The sequence below is a fragment of the Euprymna scolopes genome, chromosome 14 (genome assembly GCF_053919585.1).
Source record: "Euprymna scolopes isolate OS-2025 chromosome 14, ASM5391958v1, whole genome shotgun sequence".
Taxonomy (NCBI): Eukaryota; Metazoa; Mollusca; class Cephalopoda; order Sepiida; family Sepiolidae; genus Euprymna; species Euprymna scolopes.
In genome coordinates, this window is record NC_136495.1 from 96,597,731 (window position 1) to 96,620,340 (window position 22,610).

General features: G+C 29.7%; 1 protein-coding gene across 8 annotated transcripts in view; it reads right to left on the reverse strand.

Moving 5' to 3' along the window:
- Positions 1–22,610, reverse strand: part of LOC145293185 (liprin-alpha-1-like) — a 227,278-nt gene that overhangs the window by 57,897 nt on the left and 146,771 nt on the right. For all 8 annotated transcript variants that reach the window (XR_013869680.1, XM_080139676.1, XM_080139674.1 and 5 more), the window contains 4 exons: positions 15,519–15,658; positions 9,701–9,733; positions 8,671–8,855; positions 1,553–1,646 (listed from right to left, as the gene is read on the reverse strand). Coding sequence is in view for 7 of the 8 variants with exons in the window: in XM_080139676.1 (XP_079995802.1) it covers positions 1,553–1,646; positions 8,671–8,855; positions 9,701–9,733; positions 15,519–15,658 (452 nt within the window). In the remaining variant the exon portion in view is untranslated. The remainder of the gene's footprint in view (positions 1–1,552; positions 1,647–8,670; positions 8,856–9,700; positions 9,734–15,518; positions 15,659–22,610) is intronic.

Here is a 22,610-nt window from a genome sequence, read left to right on the forward strand (position 1 = left end):
CTTAAAAAATTGAAAATTAGTTAATATTCAAGATAGTTCAACATATGAGCATATGCTAATTTTATGCTTTTCATATAAACACTACAACAAAATGCAATGAAACAATTTCATGCAAGTTTACACCAAATTTGTATTGGGAAGATCCCATAATTTAAATTTTTCTTTTTGGAGAAACAATTTCTTTATTCTCTTCATCCAGGTTTTTATTTTCTTTGTTTTAGTAAAAATTACGGTGGTAGCATTTTTTAATACCTTCACACATAACTGACACACACACAACATTTATGCTCAAATGCAAATTAATTTATATTTCCCACTGCTTATATTTAGCAATGATATCTTCAACCAACAGATATCACCATTGATAAAAAAAACATTTACTTGAAATGACATATGAAACGACAACAATTACACAAACAAAAAATTCCAATCACAATCATTGATTATTCTTCAAAAAGATCTATCTCAAAATATTTGTTATTTAAAACATATAAGAAAAAAAAAAAGCAAACAAAAAACTCATTTTACACATATATCTAATGCAGAATTAACACATTGTAACGGACACTATCGACCCCCCCCCCAAAAAAAAAGAGAGTTTTAGGAATTAAAAAAAGACGAGGAAATAAGTTTTAAAGGAAGTTGGGTTGGTGGATAGACAACGGAGACAAAGTTGTTCACCAAAGCACACAAAAGCAGCTAAAATAGGATTGTTAATCAAGGTCTGGCAGTAATTGATACAAAGGACTGGACAATAGAGGTCAATATATTTAGAGTTAGTTTATGGACAGTTTTAGGAGTGGCCAATGAGTTTTGCAACAGTTTATGACAGATAAGGAAAATTTGAAGACAATCTTAAGTTTGCAACAGTTGACAAAAGTTACAGCTGGAGAGAGAACACAGGTTGTGGATCAGAGTAGACTAGATAAGCTGACATCAACTGATGAATACAGCTTTGACAGAAGGTGTAAATGTGGGCCTTTAGCACTTAAAGGGTTGTTTTCCACAATGGTGTCACACACACACCCAGAGCCCAACCCATATATAGGAAATGAGTATTTTGTTTCTCCAGAGCTTGTGCTTTGAGTAGTTTTATTTTTTATGCTTAAGAACCTGTGTACACCTCCTCTTAGCAACCACCAATGTGAGAGACGACAACACAACCAGAAGAGAAAAAAGCCATGGCATACAGCATTGGATGGTTGGTGATTGTTGGTAGCTGGAGAGCATGTGGTCATACAGTAACAACCTTTACCACAATTATTCTTTTATTCATTTCTTTATCTTTACATTATCTACAAATATGAAGAACAGCATTCTGTAGTTTCATATTTCATCTAATAGAATTCTCTGTTGTCATCTGTTTGTATTTTGCTGTTTTAAAAATGGTATCCAACATTAATCACAAAAAATAAAGAAAAGCATTTTTTTAAATCATCAAATGTACATACAAAATGGAAATGTATTTTGTGATGAAAATAAAACTGGAAAATCACTTGTTATATAGAAATTATCAAGTACAACAATGAAAACCACAAGTAAAAATACTCACTTCTTCTTTTTCCTACGGTCAAATTCAGATTGCCCTAATCCCAATGTTAGAGTATCTGATGAGCCTGCTTCAAGACCGTCTCCATATTGACCACCTATAGTTGTTTATAAAATAAAGAAAACATAGAATATAGAATGTAATCAATAAAATCGATAGGAATGCCAAGTTTTCGAGAGCAAGTAACAGAAATTGATAAATAACATAATTGATTGGATAGTTAGAATCAAATAGCAATTTGTTAGATGCATTGCTATTTGGGCTTAACAGAAAATCTGACAAGACAAATTTATATGTTAGATTTTGTACTGTTGTAGTTTGATAAAGACAGATCACAATATATACATATATATATATATATATATATATATATATATATATGTCTACATTTATGTTATGTAATAAATTGAATTTAAAATTAAATAAAAATAACGTTTTTTTTTATTGAAATGCAGTAAAATTCTAAGATTTGTGACTATATGAATATCCATGCTCAAAAACTGAACTATAATTTTTAAAGTGACTACCTCATAACACACAGAAATTTTTTAAAATCATTATATAACAAATCAATATAAGTGAATCAATACTAAACACATTATGAAAATATATTAGTATATTATACTAGCTAGGATACCCGGCATTGCCTGGGTCTACAAATAATAAATAGAAGAAATGAAGTTCTGTTTGGACACACTTGCTATACTTAGGATATTGAGCACTTTTTCATTACTATATGTCAATTCCATCATGGTAATGTCGATACCCCCCATTCCTATCAAAGTATATGGAGGGGGGATTTGGTACTATACTTTAGTGTAACAATTTCAAAAACAAAAGTAATCTTACTTAAAAATGGACAAAAACACAAAAATGTAATTGCCCTAAAGTACATAACCATCTCCCCACGAGAATGTTCGGCAGAAAGGATACAAAGAGAGGAAGCTATTCTCAGAATATGGAGCACTTTTTGATGACTATATACCAGTTTAAGTTAATTTCTTAAATGCTGCCTCAGTCTAGAAAGATTTCTCTTTACAGTCTGTTGCAATGACCATGTTACTTTACAGTCCGTAAACTTCTGAATTTTTTTTATATCTCCTTCATAGATGTGAGTGAAAAAAATTAAAAATAAAACAAACTGAAAAGTAGATCTAGTCTAGAATTCAATACGATATGGAAACCAGTAATTATAAACAATAGATAATACATACAAGTAATAAGTAAAAACATTAATATATACAAGTTATAAGTATAGAGATAGATATACATTAATATATAGTAATAATTAGTAATAAATGGTGATATTTACAACTATTCGTACTAGAATTGTCCGCAAGGACCCGTGACGCAGTGGTTAGAGTACTGGGAAAAATTAATTGTAAAAAGTGATATTCTCCTGAAGGTTGAAGGTTCAGGGCGACCGAAATATACATTTGCGAATTACTTAAGACCTCTATCCAGTCATGGTTGACGGAACAAGAGCATGCTACCCCTGTGAAGTAAATAAAGGGTTCCGCTCGAAATTCCGTCCAAATTCCCGAGTTCGACAAGATACACCTGAGAAAGGTCGGAGGTTATATCAACCGAAACGTTGTGAAAATCACACTCAAGATGAGAACAGTAGTTCGATGAATAATAATACAAACTGAAAATAATTCAATTTTAAAATAACAAAATAGAATTATATTTTTTTAAACCAAAATAAAGGTTTTATATTTTAAAAATAATTACTTATTGTGTACTTAAACAAAAAAAAAACTGACCTGTGCTGAGTGTGAACCTCAAAAAGCAAAGGCCATAAATGAACACGCTATCCATAAGCCAACATTGCAACGACGTTATGACATTGCAAGTAGGAAGAGCATTTTTGCATGCATAGATTGTAATTGTTAAGGAACATTGAAGGCAAGATTTTTACCTGACCCCTCCCTCCCTCTTCAAATAAAATGACATTCGTACAGCAAAAAATTGACGTTTTTGTAGTTTGGAGATATTATGAATCTGGATCCAAGTTCTTTCAATTGATACCATATTCATCATGGGCAATTTTTTTTACTATGAGAGATAATATGGCATTAAATGGTAGGTGACATGCGAGACATCTGGAGATGGTTAGTGCTCCATATACGTACTATATAAATCTGAGTTTGGTTAGAAAGCCCTTCTCAGAATGTACAAGAGAATTTGTATATTACAATTATTTTCTTCTTTGTTTGATGGGTTTAGTGTTTCATTTTTTTTAGGTTAGTCATTTTTTTATATGTTAAGTTTATAGTTGATATGAATTTGGTTCTTGTAATATAGCCTGAAAGTGCTGTTTTTGTTAGGGTTAAGGTTCATGTTCTTATCATGCATAGTTATATATATATATATATATATATATATATATATATATATATATTTTTTTTTTTTATTTATTGAACATTTGAACGTTTTTTATTCAAATATCTATTAAATATTTGACACTTCTACACTATTAGAACAAAATTTCGGAAATCGTAATACTGAATTTCACGTGAAAACAATGGTATCTACGTATTCCTTATATTTAAATGATTATATCCAAAAATTACGAAAATCAATAAGGTAGAAAATTATGTATTAAAGAAAACAATATGTAAGACACAGGAGAGTTAAAAAGGGACATAATTTTCCGTTTATATTTATTTTCTGAAAACAATATGGCAGCAATTTTTTACCTGCTAACACAATTAAAGTTGCATTTTTTAATAATTCAGTAATATTCAAGTAATTTTGACTGCATAATTTGGAAGCTAACATTATAATTTATTAGAATTGACAAAAAAATCAGTAGAAACCATCGGTTTTTATCTGAAAACTATTAACTACAACAGTTCGTTCTAATAATGTAGAATCACCAAATATTTTTTATGGCATTAAAGTTATCCATGGACATGCAATGTAAACAAATGGAGGGTAACTTCTTTCAAAAGTGCTTAGGGAGTAGAAAGAAAATACCATAGAATCGCTAATAAAACATAAAATAAATCAACAATATATATATCACTATCATTTATTCTGGTTAGATTTGATAGTATAAAGCCATTATTAAAATTGTGTAGTTTTAATTACGATTAGTAATTAAAAAGAAAAAGGTAGAATATTTTTAAGTTATATATGAATATAAAATTAATTTATGCCTATAACTCATTTCATTAAGAATGCACTTCAAAGTCATTGAAATAGGAGGCTATCTGTTGAATAATCTGTATATCGGAAATGAGATCTTTAACACAATATGCACCAGCAACGGTGCAGATAATAATACACTTTTATCATGCATAAAATAAGAGTTATGAATAAAATGACAAGAAAACTTTATGAAATACGTTATAGAGAAATTTTATGAAATATGTTACAGAGAAATATTTACATTCATGGAAAATTATGAAAACTGATAGAACAGGATTTTAATAAAAAGTAAAATAAATGTATCTATAAAGATTAACAATTTTACAATTGAGTAATGACATGTGTAGTCTTCATCTTAGAAGATTTATGTGAAAATGTATAAAAAAAATATTGATAAAAAAATAAAAAGGTTAATTTACCTCTCTTGAATGGCTAACAAGGCATTGTCTGAGAACAATGCATATTAGTTTAATTTCTTAAATACTTGCTCATTTTCCACAATTTTCAGTGTATGCTTATATTTTTTGATAACAGATATTTCGTAAAGTTTCCTGACATATTTCAAAACCGGGTTTACATACAGAAGCACACAAAAAATAATAGGGGAAACAACCCGACATATTTTCAACACCATTATCACTGATGTCTATAACAAGTCTGGTACTTAACTAACCATTTGTATTATATATATTCTGGAAGACTGTAGTTATTTGTGTACATTATTTATATCATAAAGATATAAATAACTGAAAGATCTGCAAAATGGACTCATGAAGTTTCAGTACAATTCATACCTTCTTCAGATATGTAAAAGCCAAGTGAAAAAAAAATATTACATCAAAGATAACATATCAGGTTGACAATAAAGGTTGTGCGGTTTTTAACTTTTGAATTCAGATGAACATATTTCAGCTCAAACCAAAATTTATTGATTAAAATAAACACTATCAAAATCAACACACTTTTGCCAACGCAAAACAAGTGTATTTATGCCAGTAATGTAAAAATCTGGTGTTCTGATACCGATGAAGTTGCTGAAGGCGTTTTTGATATCACTTAGGTTTTTGAAGCATTTCTCATGCAGGAAGTTGTTGAGATGCTTGAAAAAGTGGTAGTCAGTAGGTGAGAGGTCTGGAGAATATGGCAGATTAGTAAAGAGTTTTGTAGCTCAATTCATTCAGGGTCTGCAGGTTTAGCAACGTGCGGTCAGGCATTGTCATGGAGGAGAATTAGGCCTTTTCTGGGCGTTGTTGTCGAAATTTCTGATGCATTTCATCTATTTGTTGACAGTACTTCACCATAATGGTTTCATCTGCATTCAAATAACTGATGGATGAGACCGGTTGCAGACGACACTTCATAATGATGTTTCTTTTTGTTGTCATTCAATTCATGAGGCATCCATTTATCAAGTTCTTTTGTCTTTCCAATCTCTCTCAAATGGTTGGAAATCGTTGTATACGTTTAATTCAGAAGCAAATTCTCAAACAGTTGTGTGTGGATTGGCTTTGACTAAGGCTCTTAATTTATTGTTGTCAACATCTAATGGCTGACCACTATTCTCATCAGCTTCAAAACTCGTTGCCGCCACAAAATTCCTTAAATCACCATTGTGTTGTGTGTTCAGTAATGGTTCTTGGGTTAAACTCTTTGTTGATATCGTGAGCTGTTTCAGTAGCTTTTCTGCCTAGATTGAATTGAAATAAGAAAATTGTGCGAATTTGCTTTTTTTCTCTCTTGCATTCAATGTTCTGAAAAGAAAACAATTGTTTTAAAATGACTGCAATTTAAATGATTTGATTAAAATACTGTATAAAGTAAAGGTATTATAACAAAAAATTATCTGAAAATTCATTTAAACTCAAAATTAAAAATTTCACAAACACTTTCTTGTCAACCTAATAAATGAATAAAGAAAAAAAAAACTGATTTGGTGATTTTCTTTCACAAGACTGGCACAACATGTTTAGGCAAACAGTTTTTTCTTAACAGTTTCAAACTTTTGTTGAAATTTGAATTTCTTAACTAAAAATATTTTCAATGAATATTTTTTTCTCTCTTGGTTTTTATATATCTGAAGAAGGTACGAATTCTATCAAAAATATATGAACTTAATACAATTTATCTAACACAAGTTTTTTAAGTTATTGTTTATATATCATTAGGTACCTCCAACGCGTGCCACAGTTTTAACTCCTGTATTTAACACGATGTAACTGTAATTAATTCATTATTATCATCCCAAATTTTTCTACTATTTAAAAGAAGAAGCTTCAAATAAACTACTAATATTTTTAAAAGATTTTTTATAGCTTACAAAAATAATGAAAATGCGAGACAAAAATCGTGTTTATATTATCGACGCATTAAAACAACGTTCCTATGTAGTAACGTGTTTTAAGCCATTGACACACCTATGTTTTAAAAATCTAGCAAAAATCAAATAAGTCATATTTACCTGAAATTTTTGATATTTACTCATTATTAAATAAACTTACATATTAAAAGTAGGTTTCGTTAAATATATTACAGGATTTTTCTTTTAGGTGTTCTATCCCCCCCACCCCCTATTTCATGTTACGAAAACTGAAAAAAATAAATGTAGGTCGATAAAAATTTCAACATTTTTTAAAGTTAGAAAGATCAAATAAATAAAAAATAGTTATATATAAAATCCCATAATTCTTTTCACTTACCTCAAAGTTGTAAATAAAATTCGACATAAAATCATTAATATTATGTTAAAAAAAATAAAATTAACAATTTTTCTTGATTTTTTTTTCTCGGTAACATAATTATTTGAATTATCACAAAAAAAACAAAACACAACAAAAAAAAAAAACGAATTCTAAAAAATAATTATTTTTAAAAAGCTTTAAATGATATTAAATTCAAATATTACGCGATATGAAGTTTAAACCAATTTTTTATATAACAGGTTTCCAATATTAAAAAAATATATTCATATAATATAAGACTCTTGAGATAATAAAAATTGCAAAAAAAAAAAAAAAAATTGACCAAAAAGAAATTTGTTTCGATTTTTTGATTATTTAAAATGACAGAAGGTTGAAATCAAAATTTGCACTTTTTTTCAAAAATATACGGAAGCCTGCATTTGTAGATACATGTATCAACAGAACAGGTTAAAATTAATTTTATCGTCTGTCTAGTTCGTTATTAAAAATCTATTTGCTTTACAAAAAGTCTTATATTTTTTATACATTTTTATTGTTCATTTTTTATTGTATATTGTATATTTTATTTATTCAGAAATTTCTGATGAATTTATCGTTTAATGTATAAATTTTGAATTCTTTGCAAGCTTTTTTCTTATATCTTCAAATCATTAACACGGACTAGTTGTTTTTCGTAATATATGAGAAATTACTTTTTTGTGAACTTATGCACTTATTTTACCATTCTAAAATAATAACAATAGTAAAATAACGTTATTTGCAAACAAATTTTATAGTGCTAATGCTCTTCCATAGAAATTACAATAAACACACGAACTGATGACGTGTTTTTTGTTTAGTTTGATGACGTAGTACACAACATTTTGGAGGTACCTATGTATCATATTAGATTCCACCACCCTTTTTGCAAACATTTTATTATTTTTCATTAAAGGTTAAAATGAGATAATTGATTAAAATAAGAGATTTCCAAAGAAGCATATCTAAAGCAAATAAAATATTAAATTTATTTTTAAGACTCCAATGTCAAATATTTTATTCAAGATTAAAATTTTAACTAATTAATTTTATCCAAATATTAAAAATTTGCTTTTTTAACAAAAAGAAAAAAAATGTAAATATTTAATCAAATTAGTTTCAATTTTTGATCGATTTTAAGAAACACTATCTTTCACAAAAGAGTTTTCAAATAATTTTCCAATATTCAATAACATATTTAGTTAATAAATATTCATAATCATAAATAAATACAGATAAAAAAATTACCAGTGGCCATATTTTCTCCTCGTATCATTGCTTCTTTTGTTTTTTGTTTTTCTTTTTTGCTGAAAAGTCTTCCTATTGAGCTTTTTATACCACGCTTTTTCTGGTGTTTGTGCAAGGAGTCTTGGCTGCTATTGGCACTGCTTAAAGGACTAGGGGAACTGTGAGCACTATCAATCATTACTGCCCTGCAAAATCCAGAAGATAAAAGATCAGTTGCAGATGTATAGGATTATCATATCTTGTGTCATATTTAGAACTAATGTTATTCATTAATATTTTTTTAATTAAAATAAAAAATAACCTTTTACATTTTAAAATTGAATTCTCTAAATTTACATACATGCAAACAACTAAATATCTACTGCAAATAATTCTTTGATCCATTTTCAAAATATATAAGGACTGAAATTTATTGAAATTAATATATTAATAATCAAATAACTATAAAATGTTAAATAAAATTCACTTTGTTTCACTGAATGAGAGCTTGGATAACAGATTTTGGTTCTTGTCCAGAATTCCCCTACACTAAAAAATAAAAATAAAGAAAATATATTCCAAAAATTATATAAATTGATCAAGTAGTTTAATTTTTATGAATAAAATTATTTTTAAGTGATAAATAATTAATTTTTAATTAAGTCATAGGCATTATAACATAAATTTTGCAAGTTTAAATTATTGAAATAATTCCCTTTATTGTATTTTTTTAAAAAATTGTTTTCAAAATGTCAAACAAGAGAACCGCTATTTTGTTACTCGTAAAATTGGATTATCTTATGTAAAAATAATATTCGATCAATTTATTTAATTTTTGGAATATGATGTTTTTGTTACATCATGGGCATATACATCATACAGATTTTTCTTTATTTTTATTTTTCCATATAGGACATCTGAAAAAGAACCCAGATTTTTAAATTTAAAATTTTAAAATTTAGAGAAAAATAATAAAAAAAAAACATCACTATGATTAAATTAGTGGACTTACAAAAAAAAAAAAAAAAAATGTAAGTCTTTTTTTACTAACCTCCTCAATTTATGAGTCATCTCAGAAGAAATCCTGAAAAGGTGAACAGAACTTATTACAAATACAGAAAACAAAATAAGTGTATGATTAAAATTATAGAAATACAAATTAAATGTAAACCTTTGATTTTATTAAAAACTCAGAAGAAAAAAAGGCAAATTTTACATATGAACCACATTGAAAGACATTTTGTGAAAATATTTAATATTTTCAAAGCACATTTTATCCAAGTTAGCATTTTGTTTTAGTGACAGAATATGTTTTTGAATTTGAGGAATAAAAAACAGGAAAATGCATCCACAAAATAGTGTCTGCATCTTGGTGAATAAAATTATCAAACTGAACTAACAGATTAGATTTCAGAGTTAGAAAATTATTCTGTCTTAAATTTACAGAGGATAGCAATTTTCCTGGTAAAGAGAAAGTGTAGAATTTTCTTCTCTGGAGAGGAACTAGAATAGACTGTGACTGTAAAATTCATTGTAAATGATAGATGGGTGTAGTTCAATATAGATAATTAAAAAACATTAAAAGAGACAAATCTATTAATTTAAGGAAAATATTGTTCACAAAATTAGGTTACAGTGAGCAACAGAAAGACAGATTTCCACATGTGATCTATTATTTGAGATGCCTGGCCTAGTCTATGATTACATGGATAGTAATACCATACAAATAACTTTATCATTGATACAGCATAGTCTTTTATTTGTAAATTAATTGAGGAATTATCTGTACACTAGGGGGGGGGTACCCGGCGTGGCCCAGGTGTTTTTATAGGTGTGTGTTCGGGGGGGGGGGGGGGGGGATCAACCCTGTTTAAAAAAAAAAAAACATTGGCTGGGTGTTTGGAGGTGTAAAAGAAAAAAAAAAGTTTTAGTAGAAGGCCAGTTGGTTATCTTTTTCTTTCTCCATTGTGAACTGTATCGATGGTCTTATTGAGTTCACATGGTCTAGGAGAGCCTGGATGTCTTCCTGATGGAGCCAGAGTATGAAGGTGTCATCAACGTATCTTAGCCACATGGTTGGCTTTAAGGGAGCTGAACCTAAGGCCATGTCTTCGAAATATTCCATGTATATGTTCGCCATCACTGGTGATAATGGCAAGCCCATAGCTAGCCCCTCCTCTTGTCGATATAGGTCAGTACCCATTCTGAAGTAGGTTGTTTCTATGCAGAATGTCATCGATACAGTTCACAATAGAGAAAGAAAAAGATAACCAACTGGCCTTCCTTGATATACTCATATCACGCACAGAGCATGGGTTTAAGACATCCGTATATCGCAAGCCTACCTTCACCGGACAATACCTTAACTTCAACTCACCATACAGTATCAAACATGGAATCGCACGCTGCTTACAACATCGAGCAGAGACAATAAGTAGCGATAACATTACATACCACCAAGAAATGGTCAGGTTGAAGAATCCCCTCCGTCGTAACAACTACCCCGATAGCATACTATCCACCATACGTGTTAATAGTATAAGAGAGGAGAATGAAACCCAAAAACCTCCAACGGTCTGCCTACCATACATACGAGGCATCTCCGAAAAGATTCAGAGAATATGTGCCCCCTACAACATCAGGACGGTATTCAAGAGAGAGTCAACACTCAGACGACACCTGGTAAGATTGAAGCCCCGCATGGAGGAGAACACGACCAAGAACTGCATATACTCCATCCCATGCAGTTGTAGAAAGGTTTACAAAGGTGAAACATTCCGCCCCCTTAAAGTAAGGGTGGAAGAACACCGAAAAGCGGTAACTAAAGGGGAGACGGAAAAATCGGGTATAGCCAACCATGTCTGGATGGAGAGGGGGACCATCGCCCCCTATGGGATGAAGTAAAAATGATAAACAGAGAGACCTACTGGAAAGTGAGAAAACTTAAAGAAACAGCTCACATGCTCGGACATAACAACCTACTGAGCAAACCAAGCATAGAGCTGAATGCAATTTGGACACCCCTGATACAGAGAGAAAACCTTGAATAACAACATAGGTTTAAGATTAACAAAAACCAACTAAGAATTGTCCTAGTGACATATGGCCGAGTGGTCCTAGACGTTGTATCAAAGTTTACAGTTATCCAAAGGTGCTGAGTTCAATCCTGAATGAAGGCAGTAAAAAGTAACATTCAAAACAGAGAATCAGCAACTATGTCCCAGATCCTAGCTGGAGTCGGAACACGGTACCCCCGTAATAATAATAAAGGGTTAGGTTAGAGACTCCTAACAAACGGTTCCCCAGTTCGATACAAAACATCTGATGAAGGCCGGAGGGCAAAATGGCCAAAACGTTGTGACGATAACAACCAAGATGAGGAAGTCAGTCTGACAATCTCAATCAATGAAAACACCTCATCTCAAAAATACAGACAATTACTATCATAATAAACGTTTTTATGTTTTAAAAATGATTACTTATTGTGTTATTAAAAGAAAAAAAAAATTATCTCTGCTGGGCACTAACCTCAAAAGCTAAGCCCGTAAATGAACATGCTATCCATTAGGCCAACATCGCAATGAGGATTTGGTTTAAACGGTCATAGACAGGCAGATTTACTAGCCATCTCCAACAGACTGATCTGCTTTCTAGATATGTGGGTTGGTTGGATATTTTGTTTTACAGCACAGAAATCCTTTTGGGTTATTTCATACTGAATTTAATCATTATGGTAGAGAGCCTTTATTTATGATTCTGTTCTTAATACTGTTAAAATTGTTATTCAAGATATAACCATGTAAATATTATTTTTTTTTTTTAATATACAAATAACTTGTTTAGATACTATGGCATGCAGATGTTGAAAACAGGTTTTATCAAAATCCTCCTCCACCCTCCTTCTCAATTGATATACTTCAAAAAGTGAAGGCTTAAAAAATAATTTTTTAATTAAAAATAAATAAAAAAGCAGTTTAGATATTTAATTTAAAACAGATGCAAATCTAATTTCTTATTACTTCCTTTCCACTATATTCTATATCATATATATATATATATATATATATATATATATATATATATATATCTTTTTTGTTATATAAAATTTGTGTTAATTGGTAGTTGAGTACATAATTTTCTTGGCCTGCTTTTCCATTTTACATCATCCGACATCACTTCAGCAACCATATGTATCCACACATATTTTTTGAAAATGCTACGTTAGTTTGATTCAACATATTTATTCTCATTTTAACAACATAAAAAATGATATTAAGGGATTCTTCTTTCAAAAATAAAGTTATTCACAACAGTTTTTCAAGAAAAGAAAAAAAAAAAGATAAATTATCAAGTACATAAGTCTTATAAAAGATGTATCCATTTAAATATTTTCTTATACATACTTCCTAGTTAAAAATCATTAAAATGTTTTAAAGCTATGGGGGAGAAAATAATAAAAATACAACCCATCAAAAGAACAAATTTACATCACAAGTTGTTATGGTTAAGCGAGATGAAGCAATGAACATAGAGATGTGATGTCTGCATCTAGAACACTGATTACCATTTTTATCCAATTATGATAAATAAAAAAGAACATTTTATAGTGGACGTACACTAAAGTAGAGAAATTAAAAAATGTATTTCTGTTTATTAAAAGACAATATCCATTCTTGGGGGTGAATAGCAATCTATATATATAAAAGTGAAAATGTATGTATGTGTGTATGTTTATGTGTCTGCTAAAAACTTTTGACAGACAGAACAAAAATTCACAAACTTGGTATCATATTGAAGCTCCATCCTTTGCTTGAAAAATATCGAAAAAATTGGCCAAAAACGTTCATTTTTTCACCCTGAAATCGACAATTTTCGACAGGGGGGGAGGGGTCAACAAAAACAGTCCTCTCGTGATGACGACCGGTTCTATGCATGCGTTAGATGACGTCATGACCGGATTTACTTTAAATAGTTGAAAAACTGATTAAATTTTATGTACGTCGCATTAGGTCAGTTGATTAGCACGTTGGTTCATTATCTAAACGTTTTGGGTTCGAATCGTTGTGCGAAATGTCTTTCTTTTTTTTTTTTTTTTTTTTTCAATTTTTTAAATTTAAATATTGAACCAGTGTTATTTAAGCCATTTTTCACGTAACGATCGTTTTTCTGTTTTTTTTTTTTTTACTTTGCTTATCCACCTCCGACCACACACCCAAAAACACCCGGGTACCCACCGATTTTTTAAATTTTAATATCGAAACAGGCTTATTTAAGCCATTTTTCACGTATTCATTTTTCTGTTTTCATCGTTCGTTTGCCTTACGTTAGTTTTTTTTTGGTGTTTTTTTTTCAATGTTTTGATTACCCCCCCCCGCTTAAGTTTTAACGTTGTTTTCCTTTTTTTACTTTGCTTATAACAAATAAACCTGGTCATTGACGTCGTCGTAACGTTTGACGATTTCCGTGCGTGCACCTGTCAATTTAAACATCTTTCAGTAACGCATTCTGGCTGGCCGATTTTATTCTCAAACTTCGCCTCAGGGCTTCGGGTTCGATCCTACCCCCCCCCCCCCGTCTCTTTTTTATTTAACACCACACACACACCTCCAAACACCCGGGCAACGCCGGGTACCCCCGCTAGTCTATATATATAAAAGCAAAAATGTTTGTGTGAGTGTGTGTGTGTGTGTGTGTGTGTTTGTATATCTCACAAAATCTTTCGACACGGGCCACGGATTTTCGCCAGATAGGTATCATTTTGAAGCTCCGACCTTCGCCTGACAAATATCGAAAAATTGGTCAAAAACATTAATTTATTCACCCTAAACTGGGCCCTTTTCTACAAGGACGGTGCCGAAAAAAATCGTTCCTTCATTTTCTCTCCTCCTGCTACTACGACAATGACGTCATGTTTGACCTAAAAAACCACCTGCAAGTGTTTTTAAAGATTTAATTTTATTCGTTATTAAGTGTATGTCTCTTTGGCGTAGGGGTAACGTGTCGGGCATTTTTTTTCTGCCTTAGTCTGGATGCTTCGGATTCGAGCTTGTCTTTCTACCTAAACTTTTTTTCCTCTTTTACACCAGTTTTTCCTTTTTTTTTCTTTACGTTTGTTTGCTGTTTTGCTTTGTTTTGGTTTTTCCAATATTTTTTAACATCGTGGTTTTTTTTTTAATTATTTTAAAACAGGGTCACCCTCTCCTACATACACACCTCCAAACACCCGGGTAACGCCGGGTACCCCCGCTAGTAATAAATAAAACTATTTTTGTTTCGTTCTTTTAGAGGGTTATCTGTTTCTCATTATTCAACAAACAGTTTTGGGGATTTAAGAGTAAAACTCCTGGTTCTTATTTACAATTCGACTTGATTAAAAAATATATATATAGAATATACAAATTTTTATGATGTACATACTGGTTATGGAAGGAGGATGTCATATTCCAAAAATCATGTAAATTCATCAAGTAGTTTTTTTTAACTAAGAAAATCAAAATTTTATGGAGGAAATGAGACAAGGCCATATTGTTAAAATTCAAGGGCAGCAATTCAATTCGTCTACCAAGATTTTGTTCATATTTAAAATAATTAAAACTTTTTAATCACTAAAAATCGTAAATTTAGATTTACTTTTAATTTTCGTGATTTTTGGAATATGGCATCTTTGTTGTGTTAAGAGTATATACATTATAAAGATTTTTCTGTGTTTTATTTAAGTTAAATTCTAAATCAGAACCAAACTGCTCTTCATATATGCATTGCTGCCAAGCAGTAGACTCTGTAAATTATTTTAAAATTTATTATCAAACAATGAAACTGAGAGAATAAATTGTTTCAAATACGCTAACTATACTAATTTAATTGCTTACCTTTCATCGCCGCTTTGTGCTAAAGCAGCAGCAACACGTTCCAATCGAATCGAATGTGGTGTTGGTGGACTAGATTCACATTCGATTTGATGTCCTTCTTCAGGAATTGCACTGTCATCACGACTATACTGAACAGCAGGCTGCAAAATCAAACCATGACAATGCAAGTTTGTAGGAGAAAAGGGAAAATTAGTGAAATATAATCAGTAGTTAAACTATTTCAATTGGAAGGAAAACATTTTAAATATATTCAGGGAACATAATTTTTGTTGACCTAGATCTGATACTGTTTTGATTAAATTGTGGACCCCGAACGAAAAAATGATTCCAATTTTTTTTCTTTTTTTTTTGTATCATATGAAATTGTTTTTAGCAAAAATCATAAAAATAAAAAAAATCTAGCAAATGTGTGAGATAAGCAGAGAGACAGTTGTCAGATTAGATTCAAAGTAACAGTATCATAGATAATTTTAAAAGGAATTGAAGAATTTAGAAAATAATGGTAAAAAAGTAATAATAGGAAATCCACTGTTTGAGAAGCACTGGATATTAAGAATTTAAAATTTAATTGTTGAAAAGACCAGACAAGTACAAAATTGATTTTAATAAACATAATAAACATATCTATTTATTAAAATTAAATTAAATTTTTGTTTTTACAAATTTTCGGATAGTAAAATATTCTTCAGGGAAGTTTTTTTTTTAAATACAATTAAGGAATTTTTGAGAACTATCTAATAAAATGTCTAACAAAATATGATTTGTATAATAATATTGTATGAATAGTGTAATTCATGCACTGCAATAATATACGTTAAGGGTTTAGCTGAAATTATTATTAAAAAAAAAAAAGAAAAAAAAAAGGCAAACAATATTGAGAGAAAATATTAAATATGTTTTGACTAATGTTTAATCAAACATTTCTTTCGTTTATACAATGGATATTGTTTTTTTTTAAGTCAAATTATATACATAAGTGGTTATGATAAAAAATTGTACTTATAGCTTTTTTCTTCTGGTGTCCAATTTTTGTTTAATCTTGAATAATCGTCAGCTACGATAATTACTAATAAAGCAACTAATTTACCTTTTTTTTAATCCAATATTTATGAGTAATAGAAAATAGCTAATACAATATTAAAAGAAACCACCTAACCAATCTAATTATTTACAAAAAATACAATTGCTCTTATCTAGAGATGAGGCTATAAATACAAACACTTGTTGTGAGAAAATAAAAACTGCGTACAGTTTCGAAATCACCATGTCATTTTTGTTTTAGTCAAAATCAATAAAAAAAAAAATCGAAATCTGAAACCATGTTAAAAATTGTTTTCTTGTGTTAGACATTACTATTAAATTCTCATGCATCATCAATACATTTGTGATCTCAATGTTTTGGTTGATAAACTCTCCATCTTTTATAAGATAAATACTGAAGCAAATCTTAAATGAAACATTCTTTATCAACCAAGGTGAAGGGTAGAGGACAGGGGATGTGTTGGTGAGACAGATGTGGTTGTTACGATATATACAACACACTACAAAAATACAGCAATCAAAATATGGTGATTAAAAAAAAAAAATGAATAAAAAATTAAATAAATATACGTAAAAAAGTGAACAAAAATTATTAGTTTATACAGTTCAATTAAAAAATATCCAAACATTTTTTAAATGAAATTAATATTTTCATTTAAAAAATCAAAATCTTTAAGTATAAATTTTAATTTTTTTAATTGAATTTTTTCTTCATGATATGAACTGTCTGATGTCTGAAACTACCAGTCACCATAAAAATGCAATTTTATATTGACACCATGAACTTCTGTGTACATGCGTATGTATATGCATTCTAGTGAAAGTAATTTCATGGTTATTAATGAAGATTGCAAACTCGGTATATTGTGTTTAAATATTGTTGAGGAACTGGTGAATCACTTTCATTCATGTATTTTGGAAAGTATGAATCCATTTCTCCTGCCGGTCATCTATTTGTGACATATTAAAGTAGAATAGAAGTTCAAGTCTTGACAAAATCTGCAAACAAGTATCACATGACATATATTGTGTACCTTTATAGTTTAAACTTATAGAGTGGATATGGTTTTGTACAATGAAAGAGACAGACAGACATAGACGAAACGAGAAACAGGCATAGAGAGAGGTAGAGAGAGATATATATATATAGAGAGAGAGAAAGATATATAGATATGCAGAGAGAGAGAAAGAAAGATATACAAAGAGAGAAAGAATATAAAGGCAGAGAGAGTGAAAGATGCAGAGACAGAAAAGGATAATCAAAGAGACAGAGAGGGATAATCAAAGAGACAGAGAATGAGAGAGATAAGCAGAGAGACAGAGAATGAGAGAGATAAGCAGAGAGACAGAGAATGAGAGAGATAAGCAGAGAGACAGAAAATGAGAGAGATAAGCAGAGAGACAGAAAATGAGAGAGATAAGCAGAGAGACAGAAAATGAGAGAGATAAGCAGAGAGACAGAAAATGAGAGAGATAAGCAGAGAGACAGAAAATGAGAGAGATAAGCAGAGAGACAGAAAATGAGAGAGATAAGCAGAGAGACAGAAAATGAGAGAGATAAGCAGAGAGACAGAAAATGAGAGAGATAAGCAGAGAGACAGAAAATGAGAGAGATAAGCAGAGAGACAGAAAATGAGAGAGATAAGCAGAGAGACAGAAAATGAGAGAGATAAGCAGAGAGACAGAAAATGAGAGAGATAAGCAGAGAGACAGAAAATGAGAGAGATAAGCAGAGAGACAGAAAATGAGAGAGATAAGCAGAGAGACAGAAAATGAGAGAGATAAGCAGAGAGACAGAAAATGAGAGAGATAAGCAGAGAGACAGAAAATGAGAGGGATAAGCAGAGAGACAGAAAATGAGAGGGATAAGCAGAGAGACAGAAAATGAGAGAGATAAGCAGAGAGACAGAATGAGAGAGATAAGCAGAGAGACAGAGAATGAGAGAGATAAGCAGAGAGACAGAGAATGAGAGAGATAAGCAGAGAGACAGAGAATGAGAGAGATAAGCAGAGAGACAGAGAATGAGAGAGATAAGCAGAGAGACAGAGAATGAGAGAGATAAGCAGAGAGACAGAGAATGAGAGAGATAAGCAGAGAGACAGAGAATGAGAGAGATAAGCAGAGAGACAGAGAAAAAGATATGCTGAGAGGGGAACAAACAAAAAGAGAGAAAGAGAGGGAGAGAGAGAGAGAGAGAGAGAGAGAGAGATAGTAAGAAAAAAACAGCTTAACAGAGAGTGATCGAGAAACTATAGTTACCTATTTACAGTTTGTAATTGCATGTGTAAGTTTCGGTGATTAGTTAAATTATAATCTTGTTTTATTCAATAATTTAAGATTTGTAGGTTATGAGTAGGGCTGTGACAACAGCATATTCTTATCATTGTTTTGACTCTTGAATATATATCCGTTAATATCTTATGTTTTTATATACTGCTGTGGTTCTCAGCTGATTGACTGTCTTACTGTGTCAGATATATACTTGAGAGTCAAAAGAATGAAAAGAATATTCTGTTGTCACAGCTCTAGTTATGAGCTAAAATATTAAAATGATGGAATAATGTCAATATACTATGAAATGTTGTTACATACAACATTCATATATTTTCTTAAACCAAAAGTGATATGAAGAAGTAATAAATCTAGCTAGAGAATATACTGAATTAAAAAAAGCTATTTATTAAGTATGCATACATTACGTAAATAACTTTGAAAAAATTTATGACAAGTACCATAGACACAGGCTGTATCAATAAAATACTGTATAATAGTTTGTAAAAATATCTTAAAATTCTAGTTAAAAAGCAAGAATTGCAACATTTCAGAATTATTAGAAATATAAACGGTAAGATTGAAACATTTTATAGTAGGAAAAATAATTGATACTTATAAAGCATTTTCAGTATTTAACAAAAAAATGAATGAGCTACAGAAGCTAAATAGAAACATTTTCAAATATTAAGTTGCCTGAAAACTTACATAAGTTATTTGAAGGTGAAAGAAAAGAAATATAAAATGTGTTGTTAGGATTCAATTTAAGTTTTGTTGTAACTAGCAATAAAATTTCAGGTGGCAAGCTTTTAACATCTTATTAAGTAGATAGGAAATAAAAATCAGTCATTTGTGCAGTTTTGTTTTAATTCTTCATTTAATTTTTAAAAATTATATCTGTATAAATAGTTTGTACTTATGCTTTGCATCTTCCTGGAAAGAAGAACTAAAACAGTCCAAATTAATATTTCAAACTGAATTTCAAACATCTCAAATTAATAAAAACAAATATTAAATTTCAAAGTTATAACAATCTAAGTGACTTAAAATCTTCTGTAAAATAAAAAAAAAAAAAAAAAAAAATATATATATATATATATATATATATATATATATATATACAGGGTGTGTTTTTGGGGTGGTAAACTTTAAATTAAAATAAATCACATAAAAATATTTTTATTATACAAATATGTGATTTATTACAAAGATTAATTTTTGGCATTTATAATTTAAATACAATTTCAGGCATATGGCTCATGTGTATATGGCATAATCTAGAAGTTCAATTATCACAAACTTCACACAAAGCTGTATTTTTGCAATGACGCATCAAATGCTGTTTTCCAAGTGGATTATTGTGTCTGTTTTATTAGCATTGATATGAGATTTTACATATCCCCAAAGAAAATAAGCTAATGGGGTTAAATTGTACAAACAACGTGGCTAGTTAACAGGTTTATTTTGTGAAATTATTCGCTCTTCAAATGTAAATTGATCATATCACAACTCCATCCTGCTGAAACCACAGGATGAATTGCCAAACCAACCTGAACTCAAAATAATTGATAGCTGCCAAATCTGCAATTAAAGAAAATAGAGTTGTCAAAGTTTGCCACCTCCAAAAAACACCCTATATATATATATATATATATTATAAATATTATAAATAATTTATAACATAAATAGAGATAGAGAAAAACAAGGAAATTTCCTACAAAAGAATGAAGAGAGTTATGAAATGCAATTTCTTACCAAACACATCCTTAAAATGATTGAGGATGTCAACAAAAACAAAAGTGATGATTAAAATATTTGGTCAAAAAGGGACTGCGAAAGCATGACTATTCCAAATGTTTTTCACTTGATGTGTAACGTTTTAAATGTTATTAAGAGAGAGGAAAGGGAAGAAAAAGGCAAAGAAAAAAGGAAAAAGCTTTTTTCTATAATTTTGGTTTTAGCAACATCAAGCTTTTGCTAATTTTGCTTTTATTTCTGAAATACTGAAGCTTTACACATGTGCAGAGAGCAGCCTCAATTGTTATATATATATATATATATATATATATATATATATATATATATATATATAAAATAACGCATGAAATATAGACATGTTTGAAAGGAATGATATATGCTGGAACATGTAATACAGATCATCAATGTTACTTTTCATTAAAGTCACAAGTGGTTTTGAGTTATTTTTTAATTAAAAAGTTATTTGTCAGAAAAAGAAAAAAAAATGACAGACATAAATATAACCAAAATAAAATTTTAAAAATCTGTGAACTTATAAAATAAAAATAAACAGATTTAGCAATGAAAACCTAAAACTCTAGAAAAAAACATTGTAAGCTAACGGTAAGACTAAGCAAATTATATCCCTTTAACATATCAAGGTCATCAAAAATATGATCAGCCAATCAATTTTTTATTCTTTTACTATTCTGTCATAGGAATCTTCTACAGGTTTTTCAAGATGTAAAGAATAAAAAAAGAAGATGGTGTATATAACACACAAGAATAAATTTTGCAGAGATGCTAGATTGAATATATTCTTAAAATTTTATAAAATTTACTATATAGCTTCTATATATTTCTAATATCAAGAGTAAATTAACAGTTTATTTATTAATAATCTTTGTATAATAAATTATTATTCATTAAGTTTGTAGCTGACACACATCATGACATTACTGATTCTACTAGTTTTCCCTGACGTTTTTAATAGTTAGTTAAAATGAGCAAACATGCACACAAACGTGTGAAAGGTTCAATCATAAATACAAGCATTGAACAGGAGTCAATCATACAAATGAACATTTCAAGATTTCCACACATGCATGCAAATCACCCATTTCAAATAAGTCTAATGGCATCAAAGTCCTTTTCTATGAGCAAGAAATGCGATTTGATTAAGAGTAACTGCTTGTTTTGCAAAATAAAATTCATTAAAAGATAGTATATACTTGAAATTCAGATCTAAGTGAAAATATAGATTAGTAAAACTAAGTATTCTAATATAGTCAGACATTTGAAACCCTAATTTGAAAGAAAAAATTACAAACAATTTTTACTAATGCCCAGACAACAAATATTCATATCCATTCTATTTCTATTCAGAAAGGTTAGAACAGTTTTTATTTTAAATTTTATTTAAAAAAAGACATGGCTATTCTGACAGTTTCTCCTTTTCCTTTCCATTTCATTATAAGAAATAATAAAAAATGTTAATATTGATAACTGATTTTCAGATAATCTAACAAAAAATCAGAATTGTTAATTAACAAAATATAATGTATATTAATTCCATAACTATAGAAAAAATCATGTTTCAAGTTTATGTTTTGTATATTTTGTTAAGTGTAACTATAATCAAAGTAAAAACAGACACTCTAAAAATTTCTTGTTCTCTCTCTCTCTTCAGAAATGGAATTCAAGATGATGAATGAATCTATCAACATTTAAATTTTATGAAGCACACCTGTTCTTCCTTCTTTTGTGAAAAACAACCTACTTCCACAGTATTCTAACCTAAACTCAATATCAGTAATCTTCAGTGCAAATTTGTTTTAAATAAAAAAGGGACTCTGCCTGTTTCCATTTTAAAAATTATAAGACCAAGTTTTTATAATTTTGTGAAGCTGTAAATTTTAATATTTATTTAAAAAATTAGAAAAAGAAAAGAACAAGAAAACAGTGCAGGAATAATCCGATGGAAAAGAGATGCCTAAAGGCTAAAGATGTAGTGGGAGCTATATCATAGGGAAGAAGGAAAG